Below are 22,861 nucleotides of genomic sequence, written 5' to 3'. Positions count from 1 at the left end.
TTCTTTTTCAGATTCTTTTCCATTATAGGTTATTACAAGATATTGAATATAGTTCCCTGTGCTATACAGTAGGACCTTATTGTTTATTTTATATATAATAGTGTGTATCTGTTAATCCCAAACCCCTAATTTTTCTCTCCCCCAACTACTTTCCCCTTTGGTAACCATAAGTTTGTTTTCTATGAGTCTTTTTCTGTTTTGTAAATAAGTTCATTTGTATCATTTTTTTTAGATTCCACATATAAGTGATATATGATATTTGCCTTTCCCTATCTTACTTAGTATAATAATCTCTAGGTCCATCCATGTTGCTGCAAATGGCATTATTTCGTTCTTTTTTTCTGGCTGAGTAATGTTCCATTGTATATATGTACATCTTCTTTATCCATTCCTCTGTGGATGGACAGTTAGGTTGCTTCCATGTCTTGGCTATTGTAAATACTGCTGCAATGAACTTGAGGTGTATGTATCTTTTCAAATTATATATGGTTTTCTCCAGATATGTGCCCAGGAGTGGGACTGCTGGATCATATGGCAACTCTTAGTTTTTTTGAGGAACCTCCATACTGTTCTCCATAGTGACTGTACCAACTTACATTCCCACCAACAGTGTAGGATGGTTCCCTTTTCTCCACATCCTCTCCAGCATTTATTGTTTGTAGATTTTTTTTTTTTTTTTTTTTTTGCTGTATGCGGGCCTCTCACTGTTGTGGTCTCTCCTGTTATGGAGCACAGGCTCCGGACACGCAGGCCCAGCGGCCATGGCTCATGGCCCCAGCCGCTCTGCGGCATGTGGGATCTTCCCGGACCGGGGCACAAACCCATGTCCCCTGCATCGGTAGGCGGACTCTCAACCACTGCGTCACCAGGGAAGCCCTGTTTGTAGACTTTTTGATGGTGGCCATTCTGACTGGTGTGAGGTGATACCTCAATGTATTTTTGATTTTCACTTCTCTAATAATTAGCGGTTGAGCATCTTTTCATGTGTCTGTTGGCCATCTCTATGTCTTCTGTTTGCTTCTTAAATATGCCAAGCTTATTTCTGCCCTGGTCTTCTGCACATGTTCTCTCTGCTTTGAACACTCTTCCCCAGTCATCTCAGGACAGACGCCTCCTCTGCATTCAGGTCTCAGTTCAAACCTCAACTCCTCAAGGAGACTTTCCTCAAAACCTAATTTAAAGCAGCTCCTGACTCTTACCTGCCCCAACCACTCTCTCCCATCATCCTGGTTTGTGCTCTTCAAGGCATTTATCCTCATATGAAATTGTCTTGTTTATTAGTTCAGTGCTTGTCTGCCTATCTTAGGACAAAAGTGCCTTGAGAGACCTTGTCAGTCTTGTTCTTTACTGTATCTCCAGTGTCTAGAACAGTGTCTGACACATAGTAGGTGCTTAATAAATATGTGGTGAATAAATCACGTACTTTCTGCTGATGATCCCACCCAGCAGATGTCTCATGGCTGTGATAATGATAATTACAGAATCCTAGAGATGACCTTCCTTCCAAATCATCTTATCCAACCTCAGATTACAAGAAGAAACTCTACAACACTGCTGGTAGAAGGTTATCCAGCCTCTACTGGAGGACTGTCAGTGATAGAAGAACTCATGACTTTTCATAATGGAATGTTTACATGTCATTGTTTTTTGGAATTTTAATTTTTTTATACAGCAGGTTCTTATTATCTGTTTTATACATATTAGTGTATATGTGTCAATCCCAATCTCCCCATTCATCCCACCACCCCCATCCTGCTTTCCCCCCTTGGTGTCCATACGTTTGTTCTCTACATCTGTGTCTCTATTTCTGCCTTGCAAACCGGTTCATCTGTACCATTTTTCTAGATTCCACATACATATGTTAATATACAATATCTGTTTTTCTCTTTCTGACTTTCTTCATTCTGTATGACAGTCTCTAGGTCCATCCATACATGTCACTGTTGATAGCTCTAATTGTTGAAAAGGTTTTCTCTTCAGTGACCCTAAATCTTCCTCCCTATATGTCCCACTTACTGATCCCAAAACAACTTGAAAAAGCCCTGCTTCACTGGACAGTAATTCAAGTATTACTTGAGGGAATGATCACATGATTCTAAGCTCTGAGATAAATACTCCCAGCTATCTCAACACTTCATGTGACATGAAAAATTAACCAAGTCTGCACATGAGAAAGGTCTGCAAAATTTCAGCAGCTTGATTTAATAAAACCTTTCTAAGCATCTTATCTGAAAAGTAAAATGTAAGCATGCCCTTGGGTATTCAGAGAACATGATCTCATTTCTCATGGCTGTCTTTCTGTTCTTAACAGACTGCTTCTCTGAATCACGCTCTTTCTGATACTGAGAACTGCAACAATCACAGAGAGCCAAGCCCACAAGCATCTTCCCTGAGACACAGACTTATCTTTTGCAGAACATATTTGTGAGTGTATGTTCTCACTTCTGAATCAAGAATCAATTTTATATTTTAATGAGATGAGAGAGAACTTTCATGATGTAACTGTTCACTAATGAGCTTTGTGGCAAGGGCTCTTTGCAGAAGGCATTAAACAATTTATTCTACGAGTGAAAAAACAGTTTGGCTCTTACACCCCTTGGGGCTTTCAGTGTGTGTAGTGCAGGAGGAAGACCATCTGTTGTGATTAAACAGGCAACATTCTAGTGCCTATTTGTATCCTTCCCTGTGACTTCTGCAATACAGTAAGCACTCTGTAATTTTTTAATTTTATTGGAGTATAGTTGATTTACAGTGTTGTGTTTCAGGTGGACAGCAAAGTGATTCAGTTATACATATACATATATTCATTTTTTTTCAGATTCTTCTCTCATATAGGTTATCACAGAATACTGAATAGAGTTCCCTGTGTTCTACAGTAAGTCTTTGCTGGTTATCTATCTTATCAATAGCAGTGTGTGTGTATGTTCATCCTAAGCTCCTGATCTTTCCCTCCCCCCAACATCTCCCCTTTGGTAACCATAAGTTTGTTTTCTATAAGTCTGTTTTGTAAAAAAAAAAAAAAAAAAGATATCATTTTTAAAAAAATTAGATTCCACACGAGTGATATCATATGGTATTTGTCTCTATCTGACTTCACTTAGTATGATGATCTCTAGGTCCAACATGTTGCTGCAAGTGGCATTATTTCATTCTCTTTTATGGTTGAGTAATAAACTTATGGTATATATATACATCTTCTTTATCCATTCATCTGTCAGTGGACATTTAGGTTGTTTCCATGTTAGTGCTGCTATGAACATAGGGGTGCATGTATCTTTTCGAATTATGGTTTTCTCAGGGTATATGCCCAGGAGTGAGATTGCTGGATCATATGGTAGTTCTATTTGTAGTTTTTTAAGGAACCTCCATACTATTCTCCACAGTGGTTGTACCAATTTACATTCCCACCAATGGTATAGGAGGGTTCCCTTTTCTCCACACCCCTTTCAGCATTATTTGTTGATTTTTAAAATAATGTCCATTCTGACCGGTGCGAGGTGATACCTCATTGTAGTTTTGATTCGCATTTCTCTGATAGTTATTGATGTTGAGCATCTTTTCATGTGCTTTTTGCCCATTTGTATGTCTTCCTTGGAGAAATGTCTATTTAGATCTTCTGCCCATTTTTTGATCAGGTTGTTTGTTTTTTTGATATGGAGCCACAGGTTGTTTGTTTTTTTTGATATGGAGCCACAGGTTGTTTGTTTTTTTGATATTGAGCTGTTTGTATATTTTGGAGATTAATCCCTTGTCGGTCACTTTGTTTGCAAATATTTTCTCCCATTCTGTGGGTTGTCTTTTCATTTTGTTTATGGTTTCCTTTGCTGTGCAGAAGCTTTTAAGTTTAATTAGGTCCCATTTGTTTATTGTTTACTCAACGAGATGGATCAAAGAAGATATTACTGCAATTTATGTTAATGAGCATTCTGCCTATGTTTTCCTCTAGGAGTTTTATAGCATCCAGTCTTACATTTAGGTCTTTGATCCATTTTGAGTTTATTTTTGTGTATGGTGTTTGAAATTAGAACATTCCCTTTCTTAGAATATGCAGCTGTCCAGTTTTCCCAGCACCACTTATTAAAGAGACTGTCTTTTCTCCATTGTATATTCTTGCCTCCTTTGTCATAGATTAATTGGCCATAGATGTGTAGGTTTATTTCTGGGCTTTCTATCCTGTTCCATCGACCTATGTCTTTGTTTTGATAACTGTAGCTTTGCAAGTATAGTATGAAGTCAGGGGCCTGATTCCTCCAGCTCTGTTTTTCTTTCTCAGGGTTGCTTTGGCTATTTGGGGTCTTTTGTGTTCCCATACAAATTTAAAAACTTTTTGTTCTAGTTCTGTGAAAAAAGCCATTGAATGAAGGAGTGAGCAAGTGAATAAAGGAACCAGTGAATCAGAGGGTCTCAGAACTATTTGCTTCCTTAATTCCTTAAACAAACAAAAAACTACAGAAAAGAAACATTTCTTCAGCTGGTCAGGAATATCACTCCTCTGGTAAGGACTGAACAAAGCTATAATGTAGTAATGCCCGGGTTGCCTTAGTGCTGCATACTGACATAAATGGTCAAATATTGTACACCTTTTTAGTCTCAGGACCCCTTTATACTCTTAAAAGCATTATTTAGGATCCCAAAAAGCTTTGGTTTATTGGGTTATATCTACTGATCGGCAGGCAGACTCTCAACCACTGCGCCACCAGGGAAGCCCAGGAAGAAGTATTTTAATAGTCTTCCCAGATAATTGAGGATACTTTTCTTTGACGCTACATCAAAACTTGACAAATTTCTTAAAGGTTAGTTGCAGTGTACAATCTGAAATCATGTCAAGGAACTTTTCATATGCTTTTATCTTAAAATCCATTGGTCTGTCTTACACTTGGAATGGGTTTTCTTATTCATGGATGATTTTTTTAATACATGCATTGGTCATTTGGGCAATATTGACTCACTGAGTTATGAAGATCCTCCAAATGTAATGTAAGGCATTTCATTACACAATATCAAAAAAAAAATCACATTTGTTAAGATCGTTACCAATCTCACCAGAAAAACCTAATGATGGTGGATACAAGTTTTCCAAAATTCTGACTTTGGCTTGAAATATCTAACTTAATCACTTGTAACAAATACTTTCAATTGTTTTTCTTGAAGTGACAGGCTTACTCTGTTCATTTTTGAAAAAGTGTCTGCCAAATACTCGTCTGAAGAACCATAGTTTGTCAGTCATTATTTTAATTGGTGTTCTATGAAAAAAGTGATGAGTTCAGCTCTCACACGTGCTTTTCCTTGACAACCATCATGTTTTGATATACAACAGAAGTCTTTTATGTGTATCTCCCATTTTGCCCCAAAGAATACTAGAAAGACATACATTCAAGGGTTGATACTTAATGAAGCAATAAAAATTATTAAGTATAACTGGCCTGCCTCTCCACCCCTCCCCACCCACTGCCTTCCCAGGCCCTTGCCCCTTCCCTCATGGCCCTTCCAATGCTGAAGGCCTGCCTGGGCTGGAGGTGCATTCATTATAGGAGCCAGGCCAGAGAAGGACTTGACTCAGTGGGGGCTGGAGGACTCCCCAGGAGTTTGCAAACCACATTTTGAGCCTCACTGCTTTATGCTTTTTACTGTTTTCTTTTTCTTCCTTTGGTGATGAGGTGCTAGTTTTCACTATTTATTACTGTCCATGCTGCCTGTGGGAGGCTCCCCCACTTTTAGCTGCACCCAATAGGAGTATGGGTTGGAGGAATTCCAGCTGCCTGGCTCAGGCTATCATGTTACTGGACTTTGGGTTTAAGTCCCAAAGAAATGAAGTTGAGTCCCGGCTTTATCACTTAAGAGTTCTGTAACTCTGAATGAGCCGCAGACCCTCTCCAGGCCTGTTTTCTTAGAAAATCAGAGGACTGAGTCCAGTGACCCCTAAACGTCTTCCAGTTCCCAAATTTCACAGTCCTAATATGCTAAACACACATGTGTACACGAATGGGACATTCTGAGAATGCTGTCTTGCACCTTTCCACACAAATCTGACTTATCTATGTATCTCTAGAAGCCATTACAGATGGCTTTTGGGAGGAAAGAAGTATGTGAAGAATTCAGATGACACCAATTGATTTTCTCATGAGACTGTTGGGAAATATCCAAGATTCCATGTAAAAACAGAAATTAAACGCTAAAATGAAAAATAAACTAGTAAACAATTCAATTGTACCATCTACGTGATATATAAATAAACCAATAACTGATTTTGTTACAGCATGAGAAAATCCAAGAATAATACCTACTATGTTAAAACTTTGAAACAAAAGCAAAATCTTTGGACAAGTAAGAGTAATAATGAGTAGAAGAGAGTATAAAGGATAAAGTTATTGGTTTGAGAAGCTTCAAATATAATTTTATTTAGAGTTCCCAAAAAGATATCAGAATTTTTTTCCTAGCTCTACTCTATTACTGAAAGTAAATGTATCCGAACATATTAACTATTCAGTCAAGTTACTTATGTATCCGAACATATTAACTATTCAGTCAAGTTACTTTTCTATTTTCTAACCACATGATAAAGGAGCTACCAATTTAGCTATTCATCTTTTGAAATAAGCCTGAAAGAGTTATTACTTTGATGTACAATGCTTAAAAAGCACTGACTTAATTTTGACACTAAGCAATGAACTTCTAACACAATTATAAATAGTAAAACAAAATGGTTAAGAAAGTCAAGATAGTCTCAAGTCCTCTTTTTTCCTGCATAAGGACAGGATACATTTTATTCAGATATTCTGGGGCTTAATTAGTGTTTTGGTGACATCACACATACAGAATAGAAACTGTGACCCTTTACTAATGGATGTAAACCATCTTATTAAAGAGTTTTTGCAAGCAAATAGAAAGTGGGTTTGAGAAGGAAGATTTTTTTAAATGTAAAAATTTCCCTTCTTTCCAACTGAGATCAAACTGCCATAACTTTTTTAAATTGTAAGATTCTAAGAGTAAGTTAAATACAAAAAGAAAGCAAAACTTTTAAGGTTTCATGTGTTTAGAAACAACAGGCAAATGGAAATCAAGAAATCCTGATTCAATTCTAGGCATGTTGATCAAGGGATTCTTTTGAAGAGCTTCAGCGATTTGAACTGAAAATAAGAAAATCATGGATCAAGATGGCAATGTAGGTTGTCCCCAACATCATCCCCCTCACAAGAAAACCAACTATCCTTAGACAAGTCACCATTGTGAAAATCCCAGAATCCAGGGGGTGAAGTAGAAGCACCCCCCTGGACCCACAGAGACCAAGAAGGAAAGCATTAGAAGAATAAGAGGAATGGCTACACTCTGACTGCACTGCTCATCCTCTGGATAGTCACAAGGCCACACAAGAGGGCCCCCAGGTCTGTAGTTTCCACAGTGGGGGGAAAAAGAGCCCAAAGTAAATATCCAGCTCCCCCAGCCCTGCAGGGTACTTCCCAGGGGGCCCATTTGGGTCTCACCTCACAGGGATCACTGGGGAAATCTCTGGAGCTTGATCATGGAAAATCAGAGAGAAATGGAGAAGGGGGGGCAGGGCTTACAGTAACCAGCACTCAAATCCTGGCAGAACATATTCCTCCCTGCAGCTACAACTGAACACAGATCCCAGCCAGAGGCTCTTTGCAACTGCAGACCTGAGCTGGTGGCCCTGTCTGGCCAGGGAGCTCACTGGGCAGTGGAAATCAAAGGATGCTAATTAACACTGTGAAAACATATGAATGTGTAAATCTCACTAGTAATATAAATATATAGTCAAAGTCAGATTCTCTAATGTTGTAATGGTGGTGCATAATCGCATGCAACTCTACTCTAAAAGTTAAAAAAAAGTATTAAAAATAACCATAACTAGAATAATTTGTTATTGGGTATATAATATTAAAAAGGTATAAATCATACCATCAGTAACCTACTGCCACATAATGGATGGCGGGGGAGATGTAAAAGTATAAAGTTTCTGCATGCTGTTGAAGTTATTGTCACCTTAAAATAGGATGCTACAAATATATCTTCTGTAAGTATCGTGGTAACCACAGGGAAAAATCTGTAGTAGACACAAAAAAGACTGATAAAGGAGTCAGAGTATATTGCTACAAAAAGTCACCAAATCACAGAGGAAGACAGCAAGAAAGGAAGCAAGGAACAAAAGATCTACAAAACAACAAAATGGCAATAGTAAGTCCTTACCTATGAATAATTTCTTTAACTGTAAATGGATTGGGCTTCCCTGGTGGTGCAGTGGTTGAGAGTCTGCCTGCTGATGCAGGGGACATGGGTTTGAGCCCCAGTCTGGGAAGATCCCACATGCTGCAGAGTGGCTGGGCCCATGAGCCGTGGCCACTGAGCCTCCACGTCTGGAGCCTGTGCTCCACAACGGGAGAGGCCACAACAAACAGAGGCCTGCGTACCGCAAAAAAAAAAAAAAGTCAATGGATTAAAATTTCCCATCAAAAGACAGAGTGGCTGAATAAATTAAAAAAGAAGATCCAACAATATGCTGCCTACAAGAAACGCAATTAAGCTTTAAGGATGCACAAAGACTGAGTGAAGGGATGGAAAAAGTTATTTCAAGCAATTTCTTTTGGTGACCAAAAGAAAGCAGAAGTCACTGTACCATATCAAGCAAAATAGAATTTAAGTTAAAAATGGTCAAAAGAGATGATGAAAGTCATTATACAATGATAAAGGGAGTTAAAGAAGACACAAAAATTGTAAATAGTCATGCATCCAACATCAGAGCACTTAAATATATAAAGTAAATACTAAAAGGAGAAATAAACTGCAATACAATAATAGTAGGGGACATTAATACCCTAATCTCAATAATGGATAAATAATCCAGACAGAAAATTAAAAAACAGGATTTGAACACTATAACAAATATACCTAAGAAACATATACAGAACATTCCAACAGCAGCAAAATATACATTCTTAGGAGCACAAGGAACATTTTCATGGCTAGATGATATAAGTCATAAAACAAATCTCAACAAATTCAACAGATAGAAATTACATCAAGTGTCTTTTCTGACCACAATGGAATGAAACTAAAAATAACAGGAGAAAAGCTGAAAAACTCACAAAGACATGTAATTTAAACAACACCCTCCTGAACAGCCAATGGATCAAAGAAGAGAGGGAAGTAAAAAATATCTTGACAAACAAGAATATAAACTAACATATCAAAAAATTCATGGGATGCAGCAAAAGAAGTTCTAAGAGGCAAGTTTACAGAGAACCACATTTATCAAGAAGAAAGAAAGATCTCAATCTAACTTTACACCTCAAGGAACTAGAAAAAGAACTAAACCAGAAGTTAGCAGAAGACAGGAAATAATAAAGATTAAAGCAGAAACAATGAAATAAAGAATAGGAAAATAATGGAAAAGATTAACAAAACCAAAGGCTGGTTCTCTGATTTTCAGCTATAATAACCAAGGAGAAAAGAGGACCAAAATCAATAAAATTATACATGAAAGAGGAGACATTACAACTGATATCACAGAAATACAAAGGCTCATACAAGACAACTATAAACAATTGATATACACCAACAAACTGGACAATCCAGAAGAACCGGATAAATTCCTAGAAACATACAACCTACCAAGGCTGAATCATGAAGAAATAAAAAATTTGAACTAATAAGAAGACTGAATCAGTAATAAAAACCTCCCAACAAAGCAAGCCCAGGACCAGATGGTTTCACTGGTGATTTCTACCAAAAATTTACAGAAGAATTAATACCAATCTCTCAAACACTTCTACAGAAGAATTAATACCAATCTCTCAAACACTTCTAAAAACTGAAGAGGGAACACTCCCAAACTCACTTTATGAGGCCAGCATTACCCTGATACCAAGGCCAGGTGAGGACATTACGAGAAAAGAAAACTACAGGCTGATATCTTCAATGAATATAGGTACAAAAATTCTCAACAAAATGCTAGCAAATCAAATTCAACAGTACATTAAAGTTATTATACACCACAATCAAGTGGGATTCATCCTTGGAATGCAAGGATGGTTCAACACATGCAAATCAGTAAATATGATACATCACATTAATAGAATGAAAGACAAAAATCACATGACATCTCAATAGATGCACGTGACAAAATTCAACATCCATTCATGATAAAAACTCTCAACAAGTTGTGTATAGAAGGGACATACCTCCACATAATAAAGACCATATATGACAAGCCCACAGCTAACAGACCCAACAATAAAAGGTTGAAAGATCTTCCTGTAACATCAGGAACAAGACAAGGGTGCCCACTCTCACCACTCCTATTCAACACTGGAAATCCTAGCCAGAACAATAAGGCAAGAAAAAGGAGTAAAAGGGATCCAAATCAGAAAGGATGAAGTAAAATCACTCCTATGTGCAGTTGATATATAGATAGAAAATCCTAAAAACTCCAAGAAAAAACTGATAAATGGATTCAGTAAATTTGCAGGATAATAAAGTTACAAAAAACCAGTTAAGTTTCTATACACTAACAATGAATTATCTGAAAAAGAAATAAAACAATCCCCTTTACAATAGCGTCAAAAACAATAAAGTACTTAGGAATAAATTTAACCAAGGAGGTAAAAGAGCTGTACAATGAAAACTATATGACACTGATGAAAGAAACTGAAGAAAACATAATTCAATGGAAAGTATCCAGTGTTCATGGTCTGGAAGAATAAATAATGTTAAAAAGTAATTATAGGTTCATTACAATCTCTGTTAAGATTCCAATGGCATTTTTTATAGAAATAAAACAAATGATTCAATCTTTTTTATGGAACCACAGAAGATCCCAAAAAGCCAAAGCAATCCTGAGAAAGAAGAATTAAAAAAAAACAAAACTGGAGGCATCGGGACTTCCCTGTGGTCCAGTGGTTAAGACTCCGGGATCCCAATGCAGGGGGCCCGGGTTCGATCCCTGGTCAGGAAACTAGATTCCACATGCCACAACTAAGAGCTCACATGCCACAGCTAAAAGATCCCCCACACAGCAATGACAATCCTACATGCTGCAACTAAGAACCAGCACAGCCAAATAAATATTTAAAAACCCCACAAAACTGGAGGCATCACACTTCCTGATTTCAAACCATATTACTAAGCTATGATAATCAAAACAGTATGGTACTGGCATAAAAACAGACACATAGGCTGATGGAACAGAATTGAGAGCTCAGAAATAAACCTATCCATACATAGTCTAGTAATATTTGGCCAGGGAGCCAAGAATAGTCAATGGAGTAAAGATAATCTCTTCAATAAATAATGCTGGGAAAACTGGATATTCACATCCAAAAAAAATTGAAAATGGACCCCTTTCTTACATCACACACAAAAGCAGAACTGGATTAAAGATTTAAATGTTAGGCCTGAAACCATGAAACTCTTAGAATAAAACATAGGAGAAAAGCTCCCTGATATCCGTCTTGTCAATGATTTTGTGGATATGACACCAAAAGCACAAGCAACAAAAGCAAAAATAAGCAAACGGGGCTACATCCAACTAAAAAGCTTCTGTACAGTAAAAGAAGTAATCAACAAAATGAAAAGGCAACCTATGGAATGAGAAAATATTTGCAAACCACGTTATCTCATAAGGGGTTAATAGCCAAAATATAGGGAACTCATACCACTCAATAGCACAAAAACAAATAATCCAACTAAAAAATGGGCAAAGGACTCTAACAGATATTTTTCCAAAGGAGACATACAAACGGCCAACAGGAACATGAAAAGGTGCTCAACATCACTAATCATCAGGGAAATGAAAATCAAAACCATGATGAGATATCATCTCACACCTATTAGAATATTATCAAAAAGGAGAGATAGAGCTTCCCTGCTGGTGCAGTAGTTAAGAATCCACCTGCCAATGCAGGGGACATGGGTTCAAGCCCTGGTCCAGGAAGATCCCACATGCTGCAGAGCAACTAAACCCGTGCGCCACAACTACTGAGCCTGAGCTCTAGAGCCCAAGAGCCACAACTACTGAAGCCCATGTGCCTAGAGCCTGTGCTCCGCCACAAGAGAAGCCACTGCAATGAGAAGCCCGTGCACCACAGCGAAGAGTAGCCCCCACTCACTGCAACCAGAGAAAGCCCACGTGCAGCAACGAAGACCCAATGCAGCCAAAAACAAATAAATTTATTAAAAAAAAAAGTGCTAGCAAGAATGGAGAAAAGGGAACCCTTGTACATATTAATGGGAATATAAATTGGTGCAGCTACTATGGAAAACAGTATGGAGGTTCCCCTAAAACTTCAAAATAGAACTACCATCTGATTCAGCAATCACAATTCTGGCTATTTATTTGAAGAAAACAAAAACACTAACTCAAAAAGATATATGTACCCCCCTGTTCATTGCAGCATTAATTACAATAGACAAGACATGAAAGCAACCTAAGTGTCCATCAATGGATGAATGGATAAAGATGTGTTATATATACACAAAGAATATTATTCAGCTATTAAAAAAAAAAAGGAAATCTTGCCTTTTGTTAAATGGATGGACCTTGAGGACATTATGCCTCAGTGAAGTAGTCAAAGAAAAATACCATATGATCTCACTAATACGTGGAATCTTAACCAACCCCTCCAAAACAAAAAAACTGAACTCATAGAAACAGAACAGATTGGTAGGTAGTTGCCAGAGACGGGGGTGAGGGATAGGGGAAATGACTGAAGGTGGTCGAAAGGTACAAACTCATAAGATAAATAAATTCTGGAGATGTAATGTACAGCATGGTGACTATAAATAATACTGTATTGTGTATTGAAAGTTGCTAAGAGAATAGATTTTAAAAGTTCTCACCACACACACAGTTTTAACTAGGTGAGGTGATGGATGTGTTAACTAACCTTATTATGGTGACCATTTTGCAGTATATACAGATATCAAATCATTACATTGTACACCTTAAACTGACACATGCTATATGTCAATTATATCTTAATAAAGCTGGACAAAATTAAATTTAAAAAGAAAATCATGATCCTATTTTAGCCTGTCCTACTAACAATGTATAAATGAACTAATAAGGACATCAATGGTTTGTCAATTGAGAAAATCATGGGAGACCTGCCAAGAACTGTGTTGTTACATCTAAAACTGAAAATATACTATAGTGAAATAAAAACTTACAAATATTTATCATTTGTCTTGCCGTTTGCTTCAATTTGTTAACACTGACATTTCTCCCTTTTTCTCCCTCACACTTAACTACTGCATGATATTCCTTAAAGAGGTAAAACTACTGAATATAAAATATTATTCATAATTTATTTAATGCTTACTGCACACAAGGTACTATGCTAGGGACTGGGGACCCAAAGGCAGTTAAGCCTTGCCTCAAGTAACTAACAGTTTTTCTTAGATTAATTTCAGATTAAAAATACCACATAGTGGGTTTTTTTTCTTCTTTTTTAACCAAGGACTTTCTGTTCCCATAAATTGGGAGGGATGGAAGAAAGGTGATTACAAAATATGAACGCACCTTTAATTTTGAAAACATAACGTAATTGATTTGCACGGTAGTATTCTTCAAATTTCTTCATAAAACCATAAGGAAAACGAATAATACTACGAAAATGTTAACCACAGAAAATTATGATACAACATTAAAAGACTATTGATGCCTGTTGGTGGATTTTGAACACAATTAGGACTTGATGGGACATGTACTTTATTTTTAAAATCATGTGTAAAAGCCCCAAAGGGTTCTGAGTCACACGTAGGATGACAGACCTACATTTAAATATAAAATTAAAATGGTTTTTGTTGTATTTCAACCCAAGTTTTATCTTAACTGGAAAGACTTTTTGCATAAGCTCAGAGAAGACAAGGGCAATGAACACATCATACCTGGGCATATAACATCATCGTGCAAAAGGAAAGGGGGTCAGGAAGGCGCGGTGGCCACTCCAGCTGCCCGAAACCATCCCACTCACCTTCCATACACAGAATTGATGATAATTTGGTAAACTAACAAAATAACAAAAGGTTAAACAGTTACAAAATGTGATTCTTGTATGCAGAGCTAAGAAAACCAATGAGTAATAACCCTCACATGGCCGTATCAGATATGCAAATCTGTTCCCCCAGGATTAACCTGCTTGCTCATGTAAAAAAAGTGTTTTATGGGCTAAAAATACATTTAAAACCCTAATAAATTCTTCATGTCTATCAGTAATTGAAGGATTTTTTTCCTTTTAATCAGACCGTGGATCTCAAGAAAATTTAAAAACCATGTATAATAACCTATTTAACTCAGACCCCCATCAGAGAAAGATACAAAATTTAACTTACTTGCTTTTTAAATCAAGAGCAGAAAAAAATCCACAAAATTACTGAATCTCTCTAATCTAAAACCTCTTGAGCCCCAGACAAATCGTCTTGACCTTATTATTGTCACAAATGAACGACCTTAGCTCCCAAATTTACGTTTGTCATGTACTTCCAATCCTGGTAACCAGACTTACTCAACTAAGCTAGAAAACTCCTGCCTCTAACACATTCCTCACATCTAATCCATTACCAAAATTTACCAATCCCTACAGAGTCTACCTTTACAAATAAATCCCTTTATTTCAACTGCCAATAGCAAGCAGACTCCAATCACTTTCTTGTCCTGATGTTTCCAACAGATATGCTGTTTCTCTCTCTCCAATCCATTCTCTATGCTATTTCCAGAGTGACCTTTATCACTCCGCTGATTAAAACATGCTTCTAGGACAAGGGTCACTCTCTCTCACTTAGCATCTCTTTCTGATCTTGTTCCTGCCGGTCTGTCTCTCTGGCCTCCTTGCTGACAATCCCCTTGCACCAGACACAGAATTCCATACGGGTCTCCAAAAGCTGTGTGTGGTCTTGACCCTCTGCCCTCTCTGCCTTCTTCAACCGGGCAACCTCCATTTTTCCCTTAGAATTTAGCCTGAGGGTCAGCTTGCCCAGGAATCTGTCTGATTTGGATTCTTCTCTGCACCCCCAGAGCCTCCTCTGCTAACACCACAGCACCTCCTACACCTGGAATCACTGACACACACACCCGCCCCCCCCCATCCCCAGGTCAATGTAAACCCTCAGAGGCAGGGACTATATCTCACTCAACTGTGTATTACTGTACGTACACCTAACCTGGAACATAGTGAACAGTCAATAAATACCTGTCATTTAATGCCTATAATGCCTTACCTAGAAGGTAAGATACCTTACCTTATAGAAGTGCTAGCTAGGTTCTTGGAAAAAAAGAAAAACCCGTATTAAGGGGAGGTACTCAAGTCCTCGTGTGAACCTACAGAATCCCCATAAATGGTATGCTTTGTAGTCACCAAAAACAAATAGTCAATATACTAAATTTTTAAAATATCAAAGTCATTTTAGATACATTAAATTAATTACACAAGTACCTACAATTAAATTTCCATTTATTATTCCTTATATGCTAGAAACCTTTCAGGATAGCCTACTCTGAAAGGTGCAAAAAATTCACCCTGTTCCATTAAATTTTCTTGTTTTACATAGTATACATAGTGCTATTGTAGATAATATTCAAACAAAGAGGCATTCAACTTTTTTCTGTTTTTCCTTTATCCATCTAACAGCTTTTCATTTTGACTTTCAGTGTAGCTTCCTGCCACCTCTTTCCCTTGTTTAGGCATCCCAGCTCTCAATTCACTGGGAGTAACAAGAGTGTATTTTCCAAGGCCTGCATTTATTTTACCCACTTTGGATACACCACAGAAACCTCTCATCTGTTCCTGACCCCTTTTCTTCGTGACCTCTCTCCTCTCTTTGCCTAATTATTCTCAACAGGAATCATTCACACATATTTTCATCTAATCAACAAACATTCATTAAGTGCTTAGATATAAGGAACAGAGTTAAGATTTTTAAGTTATGTGGTTTCAGAAAAGGTGCATTCATGTAAATCCAACCTGTGACTGTTATCCACAGTGAGAAATGCACTTTGCATGGCAAATTGGTACACGATGCTATATTTATGTATAGAAATAAAATTTCATGAAACAAGACAACCATACTATGTGCCATGCACTGGAGCCTTCTATTGGATTCAGTTCAGTTTTGTTTCATTTTGTTACGTGGAGGCCTACTAAATTAATTTCATGGCCCACTAATGAGTCCAGGATTACAATCTGAAAAGCACTGTCGGAAAATACAGGAAGGAAATTTGTGTTGTGGAGAGATTACTGTATTTAAAAATAAAAAGAGCTAAAAATACCCTGGCAGGGCTGGAGAGAGAATGGCAAAAGAAAAAGAGGGGAAAAGAGAGGAACTAAAAGTAAAAGAAATAGGGAGTAAGGGGAAAGCAGAAAGAGATAATTAGAAAAGTATAAGAAAAGCTGGAGAGGCTTAAAGAGAGAAAAGTAAAGGCCAGAATCAAAGAGAAAAAAAGACTTCTATGGTAATTTCTGGGGTGAGGGAAGAGGTCACAGCCTAGTTTCCTTGGGCTGAGGAATTGTTGTCACCTACCATCTCCCACCTGTGGAGGGAATTAGCTGATTAATCATTGATCACTGCCTCCCAACTGCTCTAATCCTTAAACCTTTAAAGACTGTACTCCCAGGTGTCTGGGAAAGATAACAAGGCCGTGAAGGCAGAAATACTTCTTTAGGCTGTGGCAGAGGAGACAGCACTATCTGCGGAGGACTAGACGAAACCAATGAGGCAGGAGCGGGGGTGGGCAACCCCAGAGAGTGGCTTGTATGTAGGGACTCACCACTGAAAACCGTGAAAAGTAACAAAGTTGAGCTAATCATGGCCTAGTGTCATGCTCACCTCATCGGTGTGAAAAGGTGCCCTAATTCTGTGTAACAGCACGCTCTGATTTGTGAAATGCTCCCCCTAGCAGAAGCCCATTCCCAGGGGCATTCCCTCTAAGGTCAGTAAATGCTACTTACTGTGAGATGTACTTAGGGAATAAACTCAACCGTAGGGTCCTAAAACAGTAAACACACTTATTTAGCTCATCCTGCATTGGAAGAATCCTAAATTAGACACATTTTACCCAAACTCTATGTATTACATTTTGAACCACTTCTTAGAGGTAATTTTAAACAAGTGAGACATGTTCCTAGAATAGGTGAACCATGGAATAGCAGGCACTAATAACAGGCGAGTTCATGTTCTTTTTAACCTACACTGATTGGCACTTGCTGCTTAGTTAAAAACTCCTCAGAACTGGTGGGAGTGTACAATGAGGGCAGGGTGCTCTGGCATGAATACAGCAAATCACCACTGGGCTACACAGCACCCCACCCGCCCTGGCACAGCGAGTCCTTCCACGCAGGCCCTTCTCATTCTGCATTTGGTCACAGGTGCAAGTGGAAGCAGGACAGAGAGAAAAAATGCTAAAACCTTGGTGTGCTTACTTTTTTCCTCTATCAGAAGGCAGAAGAGGGCAGAGGGCTTATGAGCAGGAAATAGAATAGGGGAAGAACTAAAAAGTGTTCAAGGATGGGTGAGGTGGGTTTCTAGGGATGCTCATGGGGCCCCATGCAGGCTCTGATGGTAATGGGAGTGGTGGGGGGTGAGAGTCAGTACATTTCAACAAACATTTACTGAGCACTCAATTTAGGTACTATTCAGGAGGCAGCTGGGAACACAACTCTAAGAACCTACAACTCACTAGGATGACAGTAACTGAATAGCAGTAGCACTGTTCTCATGACGGCTTAAACAACCTCCACATCATGTTATGAGTCAAGCAAAGTATGCTGGCCCAGGAAGCATGTCTACGTTTGGGACAATATGCTGGGTACCAGGAAAAGAGTAAAGGTATATTCTCTTTAAATATTAAAAACAATTTTCAAGCTCAATGGGGCTGAAACATTATGTCTGCATACAGAGCTGCCTACAAACTAGATCATGTCAGAAGATCAAAATGAGGGTTGGTCACACTAATAACCCAGTATTTTTACCACTGTGGGTATAAGAGCAGCTGGTAACACTAGGCATTTATAGCTTAGTGATGGAAAGCCAGCTCATCTGGGTTTGAATCCTGTTCCTCCACTTGCTAGCTGTTTGACCTTGGGAAAGTTACATAACTTCTCTGTGCTTCAGTTTCCCCATCTGTAAAATGAAGATGATAGTTAAGACCTACTTCCTAGAGTTATTGTGAGAATTGAGTTAATATAGATTAAGGTACATAGCATAGTGCCCATCACACACTGCTCAGGAAATGTTGGCTGATGTCATTTCTCCCTAATCACCACCCATACACCTAGGGAGTGGCATGAGTCGAAGGGAGGGTCACACTCACAGAATACAGCTATGAGTGTTTGGGCTGCCGGTGCAGACATTGACTAGTTTGGGGTTTAACATCCGCTTCTAAGAAATGTCCTGCAAGAGCTTGGGTGACCGTGCCCAGCTCCCCATGCAGGTTTCTGCACCTCTGCTTCAGGAGCCCCTAGTCCACTGGCTCCCTGCCTATTGTTTACTGTCAATATAGTTTACATTGGTTGTTGTATACCTCATATTTAGAAAAGGAGTATTGGTTTGCCTCATAATTTCAAGAAAAACTGGTAAGATTATGAATTGTCCAGAGATGAGTTGATACATATGTATGTATATAAACTTAAAATAAACTTACTATCAATATATTTTAAAAACTACCAGAACCCAAAACATAATAAGATGAGAATTTCCAGGATCTCATATAAATCTAATTTCTCTTGGTTTTGGCATAGCTTTAGAAATTTAAAATTGAAGAGCTGACATTTTAAGAACCTAGTTACAGTTTCAATTTAAAGCACGCGTGCACACACACCAAAAACCAACACTCTCAAGCAGTTGCCATGACAACATAATGCAGAGCCTACCAAGCTCTTTGTTATCCTGCTGAAGATGCTGCACCAAGACACACTCATGTTCGATTCTTTACTAATTAAGTGGAAAACGTTAAAAAAAAATCCTAGATTCACATGGTTTTCATCTGTGCTAAGGCTCAGAAAAGCAAACACTAAATGTTTTGAGAAAAGGAATTTAAAAGTAACTTAACAGCAAGACCAATTACAGATCAAAGTAGACACAGTGTTGAAGGAAATGTGGGAACATGTTTTCCTTTTATTTTGTAATGCTATATTCACTTCATCACCTGCTCCTCCTAAGTTGTGCCATACTATTTTAATGGAAGAATCATTTGAATAATTTGGTTAACAGAGTCTCTTACTTTACTAACACATTGAAATACTTTCCTTCTTTGGCCACATATTTATCAGTTCATTTGGGAGCTCATACTTCCATATGCTAATTAGACCTACGAAAGAAAAACTGTCTCTAAGTTAATAGGAGTTCGTATGTTTTGTTTTTGGGTTTTTTTTGTGGTACGCGGGCCTTTCACTGTTGTGGCCTCTCCCGTTGCGGAGTGCAGGCTCCGGACGCGCAGGCTCAGCGGCCATGGCTCACGGGCCCAGCCGCTCCGCGGCTTGTGGGATCTTCCCAGACCGGGTCACGAACCCGCGTCCCCTGCATCGGCAGGCGGACTCTCAACCACTGTGCCACCAGGGAAGCCCGTTCATATGTTTTTTAAAAAAGAGAAAAAAAAATAGTGAAGGGGAGAGAAAGAAGGGATAAATAGCCCTTTTGGAGGCTGTGATAAAACAGTCTTGGTTTTCCTTCCCCTTCTCTGATTAGCCATCTCTGTCTCTCTCTCCTCAGCGTTAAACTCAGATCCCCTCAAGACTCAGCTGTAGACCTTTTCTCACTCTGTTATTCTCTTTTCCTAAGTGCTGTCATCTTTAACCAGAGGCTTTAATTATCACCAACATGCATTCACATTCCCAGAGGCTCTTTTCTGAGTTCCAGATCAGTTGATTCAACTGCCTCCTAAACATGGCCACTTTGATCCCCCTTGAAAGGCAAACAGGTTCCTCCTACGGTGCTCCTTACCTTGATAAATGGCAGCTGTCCATGGTCCTAACACAGGTCCGAATAGGTATTCAATACCTATTTGCTAAATGAATGAATGAATCAAACCTATTGTTTCCAAAAAACCTAACGGCCATCCTCGGTAAGGCCTTTTCCCCATACCCAACTATTTCACTATCCAGTCTATTTCACTTTGTAATATTTCCTAGATTCATCCCATTTCCAAAATCCTCCCAGCCACTATTCTCTAAGGCACCAGTCTTTGCCTGGATCACTATAGTAGCCTCTTAACAATTAGGAACACGCAGATGTAGTACATGGAGAAGTCAGGCAGTCAGTATCTATCAAATAATTTATTAAACAAACTGATAAAGTTGTACCAAGAAAAGGGAAGAGAACATTTACTAAATGTCAACTCTGTGCCAGACACTGATCTAGATGCCTTGCATATCCTACCTCATTTAATCACCACAGTGACCCCTTTTTATAGAGGAAACTCAGCTGAGCATATGGCATCAGGAGCCACTCCTGGTCACATCCTTTGCTTTGTTTGGTCCCAACAAGCAGAGAACAATGATAAATAGGAAGAAGAAAGGGACAATGGTGATGATCACAACGTACTGCGGACGTATTCCAGACACTGATCTCAGCACTTTGTACGCATGATTTCATTTCAGCCTCACCATCCTCCTATGAAGCAGGTGCTACCATTAACCCATCTTGCAGATAAAGAAACTGAGCCCCACAGGACTTAAGTTACTTGCTCAAGGTAAAAAAAAAAAGTGGCAGAGTGTTAAGTCAGGATATGAACCTAGTTCTATTTATTTAAGAATTTACTAAACTCCAAGTTATTCACTAAACAGCAAGTTAACAGAACTGATGAAGATATAGAGCTAGAAAAGACAAACCACTCCTGCCCTCAAGGGTCTTGCACTGAATTTGAGGAGCTTGTCTCCAGGGTCAGAGCTGTTTTTTCATCCCACTGCTATCCACTGGAGAGCAGAGTTTCTGGAGGAAAATCCCCACCAACTCCAGTCCCACCTCCAAAGGCAAGGCAAGGCTCCCAACCTTTCCCCCATCCCCACAGCTACCCAGTTTTCCTCGGATATGGTATTACACCAGGAGGAGATGCTTTAGTGCCGGTACTAATTTGGGGACAAGACAATGTCTTTCTCATAAAGTCTTAAAAAAAAGTACCCCGAATGGCATGAATACAAAGATTTTTTTTTTTTTTTACAAGTCTAATCTAGTACTTACAATTTTATAACTCCATCTGGGCACCTGGAACAGAACTGCTGGCTGCTCTTGTCTTGTTTATGTTGACTCTGCCCCAGTTGCACAAATCTACAAATTATAACAGATACAAAGCTAAAGAACTACCTGCCACAAATTCCGTAGATCGCACAAAATGATATGGGCCTTCAAACGACAGTTATATGCTTACGTCAGAAAAGCACACTAGAGTACCCTATGTGACACAAGACTCGATTTATAAAATGACTGCCTGATGTTAGAACGGGTTTATGAGAAGTAAAGGAGGAATGGGTTAAAATGTAAGTCGTAACCATGGACATAGGAATGAAACAAAACGTGTACTTCGTTGCATCCCGTTTACTCAAACGTGATACAGAACTTGAGCCAAAATGTTCCTGAAGCCAGGGAGATGATCTTGTAAGGCCTCGCGTATCTAAGGGTGACAGCAGCAGGAAGCATGGGGAAACGTGAGGCAGTGGCAGGGACGGGGATGTCTGCAGTGAGACAAACAACAAGGAAACGCCAGATCGGGCTAGGGATCCATCTCCTGGAGCAAGGATGCTGCTAAGCACCCAGGGCATGGAGTTGGTTTCCTCAGGACCACAGGAATCCCCAGGTATACATACGCCAGCCGCTTGGAAGAGTACTTTCATCTGAGCTGGAGGGGACTAAGGAGCCCACCTGCTGAGCACCACTGCCCCCCCGCCATCCCCTCAGAGAAGCCTCCAACGACACTAATCCAGACTCGCAGCTAAGGCCAAAGGGACTCGCCCCAGGCCAGCTCGGCAAGGTAAGAGGATGCCTGGCAATGGGCCACTGCTATTTCTCAAGTGTACCCATCTGAAGTGTGGCCTGTGCTACATGCACCCATCTTCCCCTCAGGGATGCAGTTTGTAGTTTTTATGAGCTTTTTTTAAAAGTCAGGAAAAGTGCTGAAGAAACTACCAATTATTCAATCAGTACAGCACTATGAAAAACTTTTAAATTAGATTACTCTTATCCAAACTTTTATCTTCAGCAAGTGAACAGCCTTGACATGTACACTTATGCTCTCTGCAATAAAGTCATATTACTCAGTCACTAACCCCAGATAAACCATTCTTCCAGATCATGTTGCTTATGAAGGCCCACTTCAACTACCTCCTAAAGAGTTGAGCTACGGAGTGTGACAGCTGTATGAATGTCACTGCGTGCCTGTGTATCCAGGAGTGAGGAGGGTGTGGCTGAGTTCGGAACGACTCAATTGGCTTCCAGTAAGACAGTGATGCACAGTCATACCAGTGCTTCTGTAGTCAAGAAATGCCGTACATTTTTATATTTCACATATTCTACAGCAGATCTTACTAGTTTGAAGCAGAGAGCTGAAAATATCCAGCTCAATGGATTCTGCAAAACAAATACCCCCCTTAAAAAAGACCTGGAGGTTAGTGCTCATTTATATTACAGTTTACATAAGCCAAACTTAGATGAAGTGGGTCCATGTTCACTTGCAATAATTAAGTCTTCTTAATGCATACATTAGGTTGAGGGGGCGTTTACAGTGGTCTCGTCAGAGTTTTAAGGATTTCTAGGTGAGGAGTTCTTTTGAGAATCTGATAACTATGAATCTTTGCAAGCGCACACAGACACACAAAATTATATACGTGATTTCAGGGAATACCTTTTGGTAGATCGCCTCCTT

The 22,861-nt window shown here is 39.0% G+C and overlaps 1 protein-coding gene across 2 annotated transcripts in view; it reads right to left on the bottom strand.

Annotated features, from left to right (window-relative positions):
• The window catches only part of FIG4 (FIG4 phosphoinositide 5-phosphatase), a 137,994-nt gene that overhangs the window by 18,015 nt on the left and 97,118 nt on the right, over positions 1-22,861 (bottom strand). Inside the window, exons 22-23 of one of the 2 annotated variants that reach the window (XM_089921926.1) lie at positions 21,184-21,270; positions 8,206-8,418 (exon numbers count right to left, since the gene is read on the bottom strand). In XM_089921926.1, coding sequence (XP_089778052.1) covers positions 8,206-8,418; positions 21,184-21,270 — 300 coding nt within the window. The remainder of the gene's footprint in view (positions 1-8,205; positions 8,419-21,183; positions 21,271-22,861) is intronic. The other variant, XM_022554244.2, reaches the window with a different exon arrangement.

The sequence above is a fragment of the Delphinapterus leucas genome, chromosome 12 (assembly GCF_059928025.1).
Source record: "Delphinapterus leucas isolate spDelLeu-1000000601 "Yukka" chromosome 12, BTC_Dleu_Yukka2, whole genome shotgun sequence".
Classification (NCBI taxonomy): Eukaryota; Metazoa; Chordata; class Mammalia; order Artiodactyla; family Monodontidae; genus Delphinapterus; species Delphinapterus leucas.
This window is presented reverse-complemented; position numbering and strand designations above follow the sequence as displayed.